At 43.6% G+C, this 17,469-nt stretch overlaps 1 protein-coding gene across 4 annotated transcripts in view; it reads right to left on the bottom strand.

The window, feature by feature from the left end:
* Positions 1-17,469, bottom strand: part of EPHA6 (EPH receptor A6) — a 945,921-nt gene that overhangs the window by 162,367 nt on the left and 766,085 nt on the right. For all 4 annotated transcript variants that reach the window (XM_070406043.1, XM_070406044.1, XM_070406045.1 and 1 more), the window contains one exon: positions 7,267-7,328. In XM_070406043.1, the coding sequence (XP_070262144.1) occupies positions 7,267-7,328 (62 nt within the window). The remainder of the gene's footprint in view (positions 1-7,266; positions 7,329-17,469) is intronic.

Raw genomic sequence — 17,469 nt, 5'->3', positions numbered from 1 at the left:
TCTTTTCCAATTTGGATGCCTTTTATTTCTTCTTCTTGTCTGATCACTATGGCTAGCACTTCCAATACTATGTCAAACAGGATTGGGCATCCCTGTCTTGTTCCTGTTCTTATGGGAAATGATTTTAGTTTTTGCCCATTGAGTATGATGTTCACTGTAGTTTTGTCATATAAGGCTTTTATTATGTTGAGGTATGATCCCTCTATTCCCACTTTGCTGAGAGTTTTTATCAGGAAAGAGTGTTGGATTTTGTCAAATGCCTTTTCTGCATCAATTGATATGATTTTGTGACTTTTGTCTCTTGATTTGCTTATATGATGTATCATGTTTATTGATTTGGGGATATTGTACCAGCCTTGCATCCCTGGAATAAATCCCACTTGGTCATGGTGTATGATCTTTCTAATGTAATGCTGGATCCAATTTGCTAGAATGTTGTTGAGGATTTTAGCATCTATGTTCACCAGGGATATTGGCCTGTACTTCTCTTTCTTTGTAGTGTCTTTATCTGGTTTTGGGATTAGGGTAATGTTGGCTTCATAGAAAGAGCTTGGAAGTGTGCCTTCCTCTTGAGTTATTTGGAATAGTCTGAGAAGGATTGGTTTTAGTTCTTTGAATGTTTGATAAAACTCCCCTGTGAAGCCGTCTGGCCTAGGGCTTTTGTTTGCTGGAAGTTTTTTGATTACTGCTTTAATTTCATCAGTAGTATCAGGCTATTTAGGTTTTTTGATTCTTTCGGATTGAGTTTTAGAAGCTTGTATTTTTCTAGGAAAATGTTCATTTTGTCAAGGGTGTCCAGTTTGTTGGAGTATAGTTGTTCATAGTATTTTTTTTTTTTTTTTTTACAATCCTTTGTATGTCTGTGGGTCGGTTGTTACATCACTTCTTTCATTTCTGATTTTGTTTATTTGGGTCCTCTCTCTTTGTTTCTCTTGGTGAGCCTGGCTAGAGGTTCATCAATGTTGTTTATCCTTTCAAAGAACCAGCTCTTGGTTTTATTGATCATTTGTATTATTTTTTTGTCTGTCATTTATTTCCACTCTGATCTTTATTATTTTCTTCCTTCTGCTTACTCTGGGTTTTTCTTAAGGCTCTTTTTATTTTATTTAATTAATCAGTTTATTTTACTATTAATGAATTTGTTTGTTGTATATGATAGCTTTTTAAATGTTAAAGATATTATAAATATATTTTAAAATATAACTTCACTGTGCCGTCTCAGCTGTTATTCTGTACCACTACAGGCACACCTTATTTTATTAGGCTTCACAGATACTGCTTTTTATAAATTGAAGGTCTGTGGCAACCCTTAGATGAGCAGGTTTATCAGTGCCATTTTTTCAGCAACATTTACTCATTTTGTGTCTCTGTGTCACACATTGGTAAATCTTGCAATATTTCAAACATTTTCATTATTATTATATTTGTCATGGTGATTTGTGATCCGCGATCTTTGATGTTACTATTGTATTGTTTTGGGGTGTCATGACAAGTGAATGTAATCAATAAATGTGTGTGTTCTTACTGCTCCCTTGACCAGCTATACCTCTCTCTCTCCCTCGCTCCTTCTCTCCCTCTCTCTCTCTCTTTGTCTTTCCTTGGGCTTCCCTATTCCTTTTAACACAACAATATTGAAATTAGGTCAATCAATAACCCTCAATGGCTTCTTAAGTGTTCAAGTGAAAGGAAGAGTCATATGTCTCTCACTTTAAATCAAAAGCTAGAAATGAGTAAGTTTAGTGAGGAAGGCATGTCAAAAGTAGAGACAGGCTGAAAGCTAGGCCTCTTGTGCCAGTTACGCAAGTTGTGAATATAAATGAAAAGTTCTTGAAGGAAACTGAAAGTGCCACTCCATTGAACACATGAATAATCATTAAGTGATACAGCCTGATTGCTGAAATGGAGAAGGTTAGTGGACTGGACAAAAGATCAAACCAGCTACCACATTCCCTTAAACCAAGAGAGGCGAGGAAGCTGTAAAAGAAAAGCCTGAAGCTAGTAGAGTTCAGTTCATGAGGTTTAAACTGTCATCACAACGAAAGTGCAGTGCTGATGCAGAAGCTGCAGAAAGTTATGTAGAAAATCTAGCTGAGATTATTACTGAAGATGGCCACACTAAACAACAGTTAACCTTCTACAACTTTCATAGCTAGAGAAGTCAATACCTGTCTTCACAGCATCAAAGGACAGACTGACTCTCTGCTTAGGGGCTAATGCCCTGGCGACTTTAAGCTGAAGCCAGTGCTCTTACACCATGCCATAAATCCTATGGTTGTTAAGAATCATGTTAAATCTTCCCTGACTGTGCTTTACAAATGGAACAACAAAGCCTGGAAGAGAGCACATCTGTTTACGACATGGTTTACTGAATATTTTAAGTCTACTATCAAAACCTACTGCTCAGAAAAAAAGATTTCTTTTAAAATATTACTGCTCATTGACAATATATCTGGTGACCTAAGAGCTCTGATGAAGATGTACAATGAAATTAATATTGTTTTCTTGCCTGCTAACACAACATCCATTCTGCAGCCCATGGTCCAAGTCTTATTATTTAAGAAATACAAATATGGCTACTAGAGGCCCAGTGCAGAGATTTGTGAACCAGTGGGGTCCCTCAGCCTGGCCTGCACCCTCTTGCAATCTGGGTAGTAGTGCGTGAAGTGGCAGGCAGCTAGGGAGGAGCCTGAGCTCTGGCCGGGTGCTGCGCTGCTCCCGCTCATCCTAGCCCCGCTGTGCCTGCCACCGCCTCCACTTGGTAGCGCTGCCGCGGAGGTGGGAGAGGCTTGTGCTGCTGCAGCTGCGCTTGCCAGCTGTGAGCCCGGCATCTGGTGCCCGTTGGTCAGCTGAGCAGTGCTCCCACTGTGGGAGTGCACTGACCACCTGGGGGCAGCTACTGCGTTGTCTGCGCACTGGTGGTCAGTGTGCATCATAGTGACTGGTCGACCAGTTATTCAGTCCTTTGGTCGCTTAGGCTTTTATATATAGAGAGACTAGAGGCCCGGTGCATGAAATTCGTGCACAGGGGGGAGGGGCCCCTCAGCCCAGCCTCCACCCTCTTCAATCCAGGACTCCTCGAGGGATGTCCGACTGCTGGTTTAGGCCCGATCCCCAGTCGGACATCCCTCTCACAATCCTGGACTGCTGGCTTGTAACTGCTCACCTGCCTGCCTGCCTGCCTGATAGTCCCTCACTACCCCCCCTGCTGGCCTGATCACCCCTAACCGCCTCTACCTGCTAGCCTGATTGCCTCCAACTGCCCCCGTCCCCGTCCCCCCCCCCCCCCCCCCCCCCCCCGTGCAGGCCTGGTCGCCCCACGCAGCCTGCTGCTCAGTCATCTGTTTGGTTGCAATGGTTGCTTAGGCTTTTATATAGATAGACTAGAGGCCCGGTGCACAAAAATTTGTGCACTCGGTGGGGAGAGGGGGTCCTTCAGCCCGGCCTGTGTCCTCTCGCAGTCTGGGACCCCTCAGGAGATAACGACCTGCTGGCTTAGGCCTGCTCCCGGGTGGCAGAGGGCAGGCCCAATCCCTAGGTGCGGCCCCTGGTCAGGCTCAGAGCAGGGCCGATTGGGGAGTTGGGGCGCCACCCCCTGTCATGCACAGAGCAGGGTGGATCAGGAGGTTGCGATGCCACACTCAGTCATGCTCAGGGTAGGGCCTATTGGGGGGTTGGGGCACCGCCCCCTGTTACACTCAAGGCAGGGTTGATGGGGAGGTTGTGGCGCCACCCCCTGTCACGCACAGAGCAGGGCCAATCAGGGGGTTGGGGTGCTGCCCTGTCACTCACAAAGCAGGGCCCATCAGGGGGGTTGGGGCTCCGTACCCTGTCACGCACAAAGCAGGGTTGATCAGGGGGTTGGGGAGCTCCCCCCTGTCATGCACAGAGCAGGGCCGATCAGGGTGTTGAGGAGCCCACCCCGTCACTCACAGAGTAGGGCCGATAGGGGAGTTGGGGCACCACCCCCTGTCACACACAGAGCAGGGCGGATCAGGGGGTTGGGGCGCCGCACCCTGTCACACTCAGGGCAGGGCCAATGGGGAGGTTATGGCTCTACCCTGTCACCCACAGAGCAGGGCCCATGGGGGGGGGGGGGTTGGGGCGCCGCCCTCTATCACCCACAGAACAGGGCCGATCAGGGGGTTGGGGTGCCGCCACTGTCACACTCAGGGCAGGGCCGATGGGGAGGTTATGGCTCTACCCGGTCACACACAGAGCAGGGCCTGTGGGGGGGGGGGGGGGGGGGAGTTGGGGCTCCGCACCCTGTCACACACAGAGCCGCAGGGCGGTCAGGGGGTTGGGGAGCTCCCACCTATCAGGCACAGAGCAGGGCTGATCAGGGGGTTGGGGCGCCTTCCCCTGTCACAAACAGAGCAGAGCGGATAGGGAGGTTGTGGCCCCGCCCCCTGTCACACACAGAGCCACAGGGCGATTTGTATTTAAGAAATACAAATATGGCTACTAGAGGCCCAGTGCAGAGATTTGTGAACCAGTGGGGTCCCTCAGCCTGGCCTGCACCCTCTTGCAATCTGGGTAGTAGTGCGTGAAGTGGCAGTTTGAAAACAGCCATCATCCCCTTCAGTAATAATCTCAGTAATAATCCATCTTCAGTAATAATCTCAGCTAGATTTTCTACATAACTTTCTGCAGCTTCTGCATCAGCACTGCACTTTCGTTGTGATGACAGTTTAAACCTCATGAACTGAACTCTACTAGTTTGGGCGCTGCCCCCTGTCACGCTGATCCCGGTGCCGGGAGGCATAATACCCTTTTACTATATAGGATAGAGGCCTGGTGCATGGGTGTGGGCCAGCTGGTTTGCCTGGAAGGGTGTCCTGGATCAGGGTGGGGGTCCTCACTGGGGTGCCTGGCCAGCCTGGATGGATGAGGGGATGATGGCTGTTTGCAGCTGGTCACACACCCTTCCAGGTGGGTGTCCCCTTGGGGTGCCTGGCCAGTCTGGGTGAGGGGCTGAGGGCTGTTTTCAGGCTGGCGGGTGACTGAAGCTCCCAACCGCTCCTTTTTTTCTTTTCTTTTTTTTTTATTCTGGGCCAGCTTTAGCTCTGAAGCTTGGCTCCAGCTCTTAGGCCTTGGCTGCTGAAAGCAGGTATCTGGTTTGTTTGGGTTCTATAATCGAAATACTGTTGCGGTCCTGCTGGCTGAAGCCTGGCTAGCTGAAAGCAGGTTTCTGGGGTTTTGTTTAGCTTCTATATTTGTAGTAATGTTTCAGACTGCAAGCTCAGAGGCCGGCAGCGGCAGGCAGGGAACGTTGGAGTCCTCTGTCACTGAAGCAAGCAAGCCTCCTGTTAGCTTCAAGGTGCCTGGCTGCCGGCCGCCATCTTGGCTGGAAGTTAATTTGCATATCGCCCTGATTAGCCAATGGGAAGGGTAGCAGAGGTATGGCTAATTACCATGTTTCTCTTTTATTAGATAGGATAGCTGCCACAGATAGTGATTCCTCTGATGGATTGGGGCAAAGTCAATTGAAAAGCTTCTGGAAAGGATTAACTATTCCAGATGTCATTAACATCATTCATGATTCATGGGAAGACATCAAAATATCAACATGACAGGAATTAGGAAGACATTTATTCCAACCCTCATGGATGGAATTCAAGAGTTCAGTGAAAGAAGTAACTGCAGGTGTGGTGGAAATAGTAAGGGAGCTAGAATCAGAAGTGGAGCCTAAAGATGTGACTGAATTGCTGCAATCTCAAGATAAAACTTTAATGGAGGGGGAGTTGCTTCTTATAGGTGAGCAAAGAAAGTGGTTCTTCAGATGGAATTTACTGTGGGTGAAGATGCTGTGAAGGTTGTTGAAATGACAACAAAAGGCTTATAATAGTACATAAACTTAGTTGATAAAGCAGTTGACAGGGTTTGAGAGGATTGGCTCTGATTTTGAAAGAAGTTCCACTGTGTGTAAAATTCTATCAAACAGCATCATATGCTACAGAGAAATCATTTGTGAAAGGAAGAGTCAATAGTTGTGGCAATCTTTATTGCTGTGTCATTTTAAGGAATTGCCACAGTCACCCCAACCTTCAGCAATCACCACCTGATTAGTCAGCAGCCATCAACATTGAGGCAAGAACCTCCACCAGCAAAAAGATTAGGATGCTTAAGGCTCAGATGATGGTTAGCATTTTTAAGCCATAAAGTATTTTTAAATTAAGGTATGTACATTGTTTTTGTAGACACAATAATATTGCACACTTAATAGACTATGTTATAGTGTAAGAACTTTTATATGCACTCGGGAACCAAAAGTTCGTGTGATTTACTTTATTGTGATATTTGCTTTATTATGATGGTCTGGAACCAAATCCACAATATCTCCTAGGTATGCATGTGTGTAAAACAAAAGATTTTTAATATCTACCATCCTATATAATAAAAGGCTAATATGCAAATCGACCGAACAGTGGGACGACTGGTCGCTATGACACTCACTGACCACCATGGGGCAGATGCTCAATGCAGGAGCTGCACCCTGGTGGTCAGTGCACTCCTACAGGGGGAGCACTGCTCAGTCAGAAGCCAGGCTCACGGCTGGTGAGTGTAGTGGCGGTGGCAGGAGCCTCTCTCGCCTCTGTGGCAGGCGGACATCCCCTGAGGGGTCCCAGACTGTGAGAGGGTACAGGCCAGGCTAAGGGACCCCCCCTCCCCCACAGTGCATGAATGTCGGGTACCGGGCCTCTAGTACTGTTAAGAAAAAGCCAGTTTAAAAAAGTGCTTTGAATTTTTTTGTTCCAGAACAAATCTCTGCTATTTTTTAATTCTTTTTTATTTTGCTTTCTGAATAGTCAGCCAAATGAAATTGAGAGGAACAAAATTGATTAAACCAGTTTTCTGAAATCAATTCGAGTCATTGTTGATCAATAAACATTAATTAAGGGGTTCAGCATTACAGATAATGCATAAAACATACTAAATAGTTAAGTATGATAATGAGAAATGAATGGCTATATGAAGTAACTAAGTTTCATTGAATCTCTTTCTGTATAACATTATTTGAAATAATATATATTAGTATGGCAAGTGAATTTATAAGATAAATAAATTATATTATTATGTGTATATACTGCCCATTTAATAACACTCTAATATATCACAGTATGAGAGAAATGCACCCTAGAGAAAATGCTGCTATTCTTCATAGAAAAATCCATGACTCACATTATGCAACAATTAATTGATGATAAATGATTTAATTCTAGAACCCAGAATAGCTTATTTAAATGCCATCAGAAAAAAACCCCTTACCCGCAAAAAGGAGTCTAGGGATCCATTCTCCATATATTCCACCACAATCATAACTGGCCGGCCTGCAAATAGAGCAAGGGAACACACAGGATTAGAGCAATCACAGAAATATGTGCTGCAGTTAGAGATTTCCAGCTGCAGCAGCTAAATTATTTGTATTTTATTAATAGGAATTTCATTTTCCAACATGCTTCTATAAAAGTACTCATACTACACACCTCTCCATTTCTTTATAGCATTATTTGAGTTCATAAAAGGAACATGAATTACAATACGAATTACAAAAGAATTAAGCACTTCCTTTTCTAAAGCCCTGCAATCACTCCTTTGTTTAGATTATGTTCTTTTTGTCTTGAGCTTTTCCTTAAAAGATAATCAACAAGCTGAAGTCAGGGTTTGAATAGTTACTGTAGCTGCTTTGGTAACTGTGCTACAACTTCTATGGTGGTGCAGTAATCATGGCTGAATTACATCAGACTGAGCATTTCCGAAATATTCCTAAGGCAAAGCAGAAAAGAGAAATTCATAAATTCTCTTTAAGAAATGATAAACCATCGGTCATAGTCTGTTTTTAAAGGCTTTTAAGTAGAAAAATGCCAGTAGATTGATGAATGCTACCAAGTTGGTGGGATCTGTAATAATTCTTGATCATCTCTTTATTGGACATAGATTAGATCAACAGAACAATGATGGCAGTACATGAAAAATAAGTAACTCTGATTTCGTAGTCTAGTGCAGAAGCTAAAATCAGAAACTGAACATCATTTCTCTTATATCATATCTATTTGCAATTGTTACAGTTCCTAATACCTCTATTAGGTAGCATATTTGACATAAGTAACTTTGATTTGTTTCAAAGAAAATAATCTATTTGTTCTGCTCAATTTCCCGAGTTTAAAAGATAAACTCATTTCAAATGAAGGAAAATGTTATTTACCTGAAACAAACATGTATGACATATATACTTTTTACTTCTATATTTCTTGCTTCTCATTGGAATTTTTAGCAATTTAATCTGCACTGTGCACAGAGTTTTTCCTCATGAGTATAAAGATCTGGGAAGAAATTATGTGTACCAAATATGGAAAAATTAGGACTCATGTAATCATGGAAAATTAAGTCTCATGTTGTAAGTCATGTCCCTTTTACAAGTCTAAGCCTTGTGGGTTAGGAAGGGTGATAGTAACAAATTAGTACAATGTCTTCAAATGCTAGATTTTTACAGTTGAATCTGTATTTTAAAGAAAGATGTGCTAAAGGTTAAATGTAATAATAAAGTTCCCAATTTATCATGCATAGAATTAGAACCCAAAGAAGACATCCATTTTGTTGGATCTCTATAATGTTCCCTAAAGTCATTAATTTCACCCAAATACAGATAAAGAACTTTATCAGAAAATATTGAGGTCAAATGAACTGTCAGCACTATTATAATCAGTGACCTAGAAAATCAGGTCTTAAATCTGAAAGTTTGTAATGAATTTTTTTATTTGACTATTGATTTCAAAGAGCTTAGAGACTAGGAGCCTGTTGTAAACACTTGGTTAGCAAGGTAGGGAAAAATAAAAGGTCACCTTACTATCCTACTATCCTAATAAAAGGGTAATTTGCAAATTAATGGTCACTCCACCACAAAGATGGCAGCGCCCATCGCCACAAGATGGCGGTGCCCAGTCCTCTCAGCCCTGCCGGAGTCCCCCAGTACCAGGAGGTGGGGGGCGGCTGGTTAGAGTGGCCAGCATGAGCGGCCAGGCAGAATGCTTGCTTTGAGGCCCTGCCCAAGCCACGGTGGAGGCTTGAGTGGAGCCAGGGGGCCCTGCCCAAGCCACGGTGGAGGCTTGAGTGGAGCCGGGGGGCCCTGCCCAAGCCACGGTGGAGGCTTGAGTGGAGCCGGGGGGCCCTGCCCAAGGGGGGTTGTGCCAGCCGTAGCTTGCCAGCAGTCTTGCCTCTGTGCATGAGCTGCAGGGGAAACACCTTTTCTGACAGCTCATTGGCTAAGCTCCCTGTATGCCACTGGCAATGTTCTTGGTAACTTGGGTAATAATAATCCAAGAAGGTGATCTAGGGTTTTTCTACCTCACTCTTGGAGGAAAAAACGAAGGTCCACTGCTGGAAGGGCTAAGAAATGTCATATCCTGCGCTAGCCGGTTTGGCTCAGTGGTCTGGGTCTGGGTTCAATTCTGATCAAGGGTATGTTCCTAGGTTTTAGGTTCCTCCCTTTCCAGGGCCCAGGTCAGGGCTCATGCAGGAAGCAACCAATCGAAGTGTCCCTCTCACATTGATGTTTCTCTTTGTCTTTCCCTCTCTCTTCCATGCTCTCTAAAAATCAATGGAAAAATATCCTCAGGTGAGGAGAAAAGAAAGGAAAGGAAAGGAAAGGAAAGGGAAGGGAAGGGAAGGGAAGGGAAGGGAAGGGAAGGGAAGGGAAGGGAAGGGAAGGGAAGGGAGGAAGGAAAGAAGGAAGGAAGGAAGGAAAGAAAAGAAAGAAAGGAAAGAAAGGTCATATCCTATGAAAGACACATCTTGAAAATGCCTAAAGAAAGTTGTCATTTTTTCGTGGTGAAGGAACTGGAGTCTGTGTTGATGAAAACACCTTGGCAGCTGTGGCAGCCAGCAGTGGCAGCAGCAGTGGGGTGATGGGGCTGGCACCTTCCCCTGATCAGCCCGGTCGCCTTCCGCAGAGGGAGGCAGAGGGAGGCAGAGGGAGGCCACTCTCTGAGTGGGCCTAAGCTGTCAGTAGGACATCCCCTGAGGGCTCCTTAACTGTGAGAGAGGGCAGGCTAGGCTAAGGGAACCCACCCCCCCAGTGCACAAATTATGTGCACTGGGCCTCTTGTATAAATATAAAAATTCTGAGACCAATATACCAGTTTGATGTATAATATATAATAGATTATGGATGTTAAGAGGAAATGTTGGGTTACTACAATGACTACCTGAGTTCTTCTGCCCATAGTCACAACATTTCAATCTACCTTGACCATATTTAACTTTTTAAAAATAAAATTTAAAAAATATTTATCCTCTCCCTAAGAATGTCAGTCTTATTAGAATAAAAAGAGTTTGCAAGCACTTCACTTATATTGATACATGCTATTATTATCCCTATTCCACAGATAAGAAAATTGAGGGATAGAAAGTTAAATTACTTGCCTAAAGTCAAACAGCTAGTAAGTGGTAGTATCAGGCAGTCAGTCTCAGAACTTAAGCTCTTACCCTTCATGCCATGGTGCCTCTCAGACACTGTTCATAGATCAAAGCTGTAAGCCTCTGTTAGCCAATCCTCATCTCTCCTAACCAGCCTTTTCGTTTCCTGACCCATCAGTTGTCATTACCACCTATACTTGTTCATTCCTGTCTCCTTCTGCCTTTCCTTTTGGTATTCCCCTGCCAGGATTACCTCCCAACTTGCTTCTCTCTCTAAACATCTCACCTCACAGCTCCCCAGATTGTATACACTGCACCTGTTCCTTGAGAGTCTCCCACAGTGATATTTCCTATAGCTGCCTTCCCATCACAACTTTGTCTGCATTCTGACATGTGCCTGGTTTCATATTAGGTTGCTTTTCTTTATCTTCCCATAGATGCTTTGTATCCTTATTCACTGGGTTTCTCAAGGCCACCTCCCATGCAGCTGAGCAGAGTAGGTGCTTCAGAGAAACAAGTCGATTTTTCTCATCAATTTCACAATTCCTGAGAAAGTAACCCTGAAGTATTGAAGCAAGATTTTGATCTACATGGATACAAAGTACTTTGAAATTAGTTCTATCTATAACTTCTTGGGAGATACTTCATGCAATCCTAAAATTCATCAGTGACAAGTTTAATCTTCTCATTAAAGATAATAAAGAGTCCAGTGAAGACTCCCTAGGTTTCTCATGAATTATACGTTTCACACCTGAACTGCATCTTTTGTATTTTGTCCAGTAGCATCAACTGACAGCAGCTGTTGTTAAACTAAGGCATTTTTTAGAATACTGTTTGTTTCCTAGTGTGTTCCATAGGGAAGTTAGTTACACTATGAAGGTTACAAGCAACTTTACAGTCCATGGTTACACTTTATAATCAAGAAAATGGATAAGTCTAAGGGAAATTAAGGAAATTAGGACAGTATTCTTCAATACCTGATCAGGTGAGAGAAGTCATTGGTAACAGTATTTTTGTCTTATTTTTTAATATGTAAAAAATATATATTGCATTGTTTTTGGAAAATACATTTAGAGGTGATTAATTCTCTTTTTACATTTTAAAAAAATTTCACTTTTTTCTTTTTTACAATTTTAGCCACTTATTCCAAGTGCCTCACGTCACAGAATCAAATTAGTACTTGCATTGTACTGAAATCAATGGATAGATCCCAGGATTCTTGAGTCAGTCAAATCTCAAAATCCACAGATGTTTTTAGAAGCCTCATCAGTTTGATTTAAGAGATTTTCAAAAATATTTCTACAAGTCACACAAAAAGTGATTTTTTTTGTTTTTTCTTCATAAATAGCCCGGAATGGTTATAGATATTTTAAACAGTATTGGAATCAATACCCTGTAAGAAATCACTTATTTATATTCTGAACACAATGGATCATAAGATCCCATGTCATTTTTTTTCTGTTGTAGAGAACAATGGTTTTCTTTAATTGGAACTTTTATGAACTACTATGGTAACTAATAAATCTTTTTCAAATTGGCAGCTTCCCAGTGCTGAAGCTGATTTAATGTAGGTGGTGTTAAGAAACCATGTGATGATGAGACTATAATTTCTTGTGCTATTGTTAAAGAAAACAAAAGAAAGGCATTTTTAAAAAAAAAATCTTGGGGAAAATATTTTCTGAGTGAATTATTTTTTTCTTTTTTGCTTTAGCGATTATTTGTGAAAGAAGGGGATTAAAAGATTTAACATTTTCATAGAAATAATGAGTTTGTACTGAAGGTAGTATTCTGTATCAGCTTGGCAGTTTCTAATATGCAGTCAGTAATATCAAGAATCAACAATCCGAAAACTCTATTACAGATTTACATCAATTCTAGTTTATTTAACATTATATCGTGTATATATTTTGTCTACCAGATAATAAAATTTGTGATAATAACTTGGATTGTCACATTGCCTGCATTCCCTCCTCCAAGTTGCAATTCAGTACTTTTAAAGCCAGTTATTTAATTTATTTCTACCTCCCCTGTTTCTGCTGTAGAGATAGAAAATTATAATCTCAAATGGATTGGATAATAAATGAAAAAATTTTCTTACCCCTTTAAGGCAATCAAAAGATATGGGTGACATACATTTGCCCCAAATCTACACTAATAAAAGAGAAACATGGTAATTAGCGTACGACCGCTACCCTTCCCATTGGCTAATCCGCATATCCTTATGCAAATTAACTGTCAGCCAGGATGGCGGCCGGCAGCCATGCACTGAAGTGAGCAGGGAGGCTTGCTTGCTCCAGTGATGGTGGACTCCAACGTTCCCCGCCTGACTTGCCGGCCTCTCAGCTGCAACTCTAAGCAACTATGTTGCAAATATAGAAGCTAAAAAAACCCCCAGAAACCGGCTTTCAGTCAGCCAGGCTTCAGCCAGCCGGACCACAACATTGTATCAGATACAGAAGGGAAAGGACAGAAACCTGCTTTCATCAGCAAGGCCTCAGAGCTAAAGCTGGCCCAGAATAGAAAAAAGAAAAAGAAAAAAAGGAGCAGTTGGGAGCTTCAGTCACCCGCCAGCCTGAAAACGGCCCTCAGCCCCTCAGCCAGACTGGCCAGGCACCCCAGTGGGGACCCCCACCCTGATCCAGGACACCCTTCAGGGCAAACCAGCCGGCCACCACCCGTGCACCAGGCCTCTATTCTATATAGTAAAAGGGTAATATGCCTCCCAGCACCGGGATCAGCACAGCAGCGAGGCTCCCGGCACTGGGATCAGCGTGACAGGGGGCAGCGCCCAAACCCCCTGATCGCCCTGCGGCTCTGTGAGTGACAGGGGGCGGGGCCACAACCTACCTATCCACCCTGCTCTGTTCCTGACAGGGAAGGTGCCCCAACCCCCTGATCGTGCCTGATAGGGGGGATAGGGGGGAGCTCCCCAATCCCCTGATCACCCTGTGGCTCTGTGTGTGACAGGGGGGAGCTCCCCAACCCCCTGAATGCCCTGCGGCTCTGTGTGTGACGGGGGCGGGGCCACAACCTCCCTATCTGCCCCGCTCTGTTCCTGACAGGGGAAGGCGCCCCAACCCCCTGATCAGCCCTGCTCTGTGCCTGATAGGGGGGAGCTCCCCAATCCCCTGATCGCCCTGCGGCTCTGTGTTTGACAGGGGAGAGCCATAACCTCCCCATTGGCCCTGCCCTGAGTGTGACAGGGTGCAGCGCCCCAACCCCCTGATCAGCCCTGCTCTGTGCCTGATAGGGGGGAGCTCCCCAACCCCCTGATCGCCCTGCGGCTCTGTGTGTGACAGGGTGCGGCGCACCAACCCCTTGATCTGCCCTGCTCTGTGTGTGACAGGGTAGAGCCATAACCTCTCCATCGGCCCTGCCCTGAGTGTGACAGTGGCAGCGCCCCAACCCTCTGATCAGCCCTGCTCTGTGGGTGATAGAGGGTGGCGACCCAACCCCCCTCCACGGGCCTTGCTCTGTGTGTGACAGGGTAGAGCCATAACCTCCCCATTGGCCCTGCCCTGAGTGTGACAGGGTGCAGCGCCCCAACCCCCTGATCCGCCCTGCTCTGTGTGTGACAGGGGGCGGCGCCCCAACTCCCCTATCGGCCCTACTCTGTGAGTGACAGGGGGAAGCTCCTCAACCCCCTGATCGGCCCTGCTCTGTGCATGACAGGGGGGAGCTCCTCAACCCCCTGATGGGCCCTGCTCTGTGCATGACAGGGGGGAGCTCCCCAACCCCCTGATTGACCCTGCTCTGTGTGTGACAGGGTACGGAGCCCCAACCCCCTTGATTAGCCCTGCTCTGTGAGTGACAGGGGGCAGCACCCCAACCCCCTGATCGGCCCTGCTCTGTTAGTGACAGGGGGAAGCGCCCCAACCTCCTGATTGGCCCTGCTCTGTGAGTGACGGGGCAGCGCCCCAACCCCCTGATCGGCCCTGCTCTGTGCATGACAGGGGGTGGCGCTGCAACCTCCCCATCGACCCTGCCCTGTGCATGACAGGGGGCGGCACCCCAACTCCCCAATCGGCCCTGCTCTGAGCCTGACCAGGGGCTGCACCTAGGGATTGGGCGTGCCCTCTGCCACCCGGGAGCAGGCCTAAGCCAGCAGGTCATTATCTCCTGAGGGGTCCCAGACTGCGAGAGGGCACAGGCCGGGCTGGGGGACCCTCCTCCCCGCCAAGTGCACAAATTTTTGTGCACCGGGCCTCTAGTTATAATATAATAGACAATTGTTTTAGTTCACAAGATAAGTACTAAAACTGGGGAGTTATTTTCTCTTATACTTTTGCCTGGTATCAGATCATGTCCCAAATGAATCTTTTCTTCAGTGAGTTCAATGCAAACTTTTAATATTTCTCCAGATCGACACAGACAATAGTGTGGCAAAGGCTTGGGAGTGGTGAGTGCAGGGAGGAGAGTGGCTAATGGAGGGAAAAACACACAAAAAACCCCAAAGCAGATATCTGTAATACTTTCAACAACAAAGGTAAACTTAAAAAATAAAATATTTTAAATACTAAAACAAACAAACAAATAAGTTTCTTTTCCTCCTATATTCCCATTTTGATTAAAACATTACCATCCATCTACCCAGGTTTGAAACCCTATTGTAATACTGAAATTCTCTCTCTATCAAACCCGTTAGTCCATAAGTTATTAATTTGTGCTAAAATCTATGGAAAATTATCGCTGCCTATATTCTGCCTTTGTGGTTCTTTTTGCTTGACTTGTTACTATAGCAGTTTACTAGTTATTCTTGCTAATGCTTGTACAACCCTTATTTTGAGCATTCAGTGATATATCAAATATATATTTTTGAATGCCTACTATGTATCATTTCTGGTTTCTGGAGAAACTTCCTCAAGCAATACAAGATCCCTGCTCTTGGAGTGCATGGTGGAAAGAGGGACAAAATAAGAAAACAGTTAATTACTCTTCCTTTAAAGACTGTTTTTCTTATTGTATTATTTGCTGCAGGATTCAAGTCTAAACTGCTTGGCAATTAAGTTCCTTCACAATCTCTCTTTTACCTTTGCTTCTAGTGTCATCTTTTACCTCCCCCTATTCTCCTAACTCCTATTTTTTAAATTCTCTAGGTAACTCATAATTCCCTAAATATCACTTTACTTGTACCGTCCTCTCTTCTTTGGAAGACTGCCTTCTCAACGTCTCCCCTTGGTAAAATCATATGCTTATTAAAAAGCGCAGCTTCAAACCATCTCCATTGTCAATTCTCCCATGAATACTTTCCCATTTAGAAAGACTTGATTGTTTACTTTCTCCTCCCTTTACACCTTAACCAAACAGTTTCATAACACTGACAGACGGTGTTGATGTGAGGCAGGGAGGTGTCTGCCTCCCACTCTAACGTGCGGTTGAGGTCAGACTGGTGCTTTATTCTCCTCTGTAAGTTCACCAGTGAGCACAGAGCTAGTCACAGAGTAGGTCGTCAATTATATTTTTTTGAATGAAATACCAGAAGAAACACATACATAAAAGTGTCCTCCAAGAATAATTAGACCAAGAAAGAGATACTGAAATAATTGAGTGACAAATTAATAAATTCTAAATTATTTGCATTGTGAAATATATGTTTTTGGGGGAAAAGCAGAATTCAGATTTTAGTTCTGATGCCTATTAGCTGCATGACCTTGGTCAAGTTATTTTAGCTCTCTCAGTCTTTGCATGTATAAAATGAAGATACTATTAAATACTGCATATGAAATTTTAAAGGCTTAGTGAGAAAGCATGTAATTAGTACAGTGTCTGGCAATAGTTGGCTGAACTTTTAGTCAGAAATGTTGCTGTACTTTTACTTTCTTTCCCTTGTATGCACCATTATCTGCTTCCTCTTATTAGTATATTTGTTTACTCTGCAGAAAAAATAGTTTCATACAAATGAATCATTTCCATATTTTACTATAGTATGGATGGACATGCATATTCTTTTATATCTTATGTAGCAAAGTAAAAATGACTGCTAGTTATATTTTAGATGATAAGTAAATTCCAGGTTTTAGCACTGAAATTCTCATGTCCCAAACAAACTGGGTGGTCGGTTCCCTTATTCCTTGTATGCTCAGTGCAGTTAGTTGTGGGACTGGAGTCAGATAGCAGGATATTGAAGATTTTTTTCCACGTTGGGCAAGTGAACTCAGTTATCTTCTCACTGCCTCAGTCTCCCCATTTGTATGCTATATATTCCTCATTTGTATATTGCATATTATAATAACATACATAATAACAGGAGGTGAATTAACACCTCCTTCATTGCCTGAGGTATGAGATTAAGTGAGATGTTTTCAAATACAGAGAATAAATAGTACCTGATACTAAATATTAAATCATCCAATAACAGCTTAAAGAATGAATGGATAAATGAGAATGTTACATCTTACTTTGCTGAATCCTAAGCTAAAAAGTGGTTTTCAGAGTTAAAAAGATTCATTACTAAAAATGACTAAGGTCAATATATTTAGGAGCTTTTAAAAATAATATATTTTTGTTGATTTCAGAGAGGAAAGGAGAGGGGGAGAGAGACAGAAACATCAATGATGAGAGAGAATCACTGACTGGCTGCCTCCTACACTCCCCAGTTCAAGCCTGTAACCTAGGGCATATGTCCCCAATGGGAATCGAACTGTGACCTCCTAGTTCATAGGTCGATGTTCAACCACTGAGCTGTGCTGGCCAGGCCTTTAGGAGCGTTTTTTTGATGATCTTAAAGGTTATGTTAAATCCTCTACACCTGAAATTAACAGGGTTGAAATTGTTTTAATGAACAAGATGGTTTTTCTTAGAGTAAAATAATCAAAATGCATATTTTATTACTATAAATAACATATTATAATACACAGTTTTTAAGGAAGTAGGTTCTTATTTTTATCTAACAAGCTATGTTGTGTCTTCTATACCCTAGGTATAGATTTGTACCTGTAACAACAGGTTTTAGGATAAATCTGGAACTGATTTTAACTGTAGAGCTATTCGAAGCCCCTAAATCTGTATAACTATGTTGATTTGACTCTCTTAACTTCTTTATTTTGCTTTTTTTAA

This window comes from Myotis yumanensis, unplaced genomic scaffold (assembly GCF_028538775.1).
Source record: "Myotis yumanensis isolate MYYU_CA2020_CCGP unplaced genomic scaffold, mMyoYum1.0.hap1 SCAF_2, whole genome shotgun sequence".
Taxonomy (NCBI): domain Eukaryota; kingdom Metazoa; phylum Chordata; class Mammalia; order Chiroptera; family Vespertilionidae; genus Myotis; species Myotis yumanensis.
The sequence above is the reverse complement of the archived record's forward strand: the minus strand, read 5'-3'. Positions and strand labels throughout refer to the sequence as shown.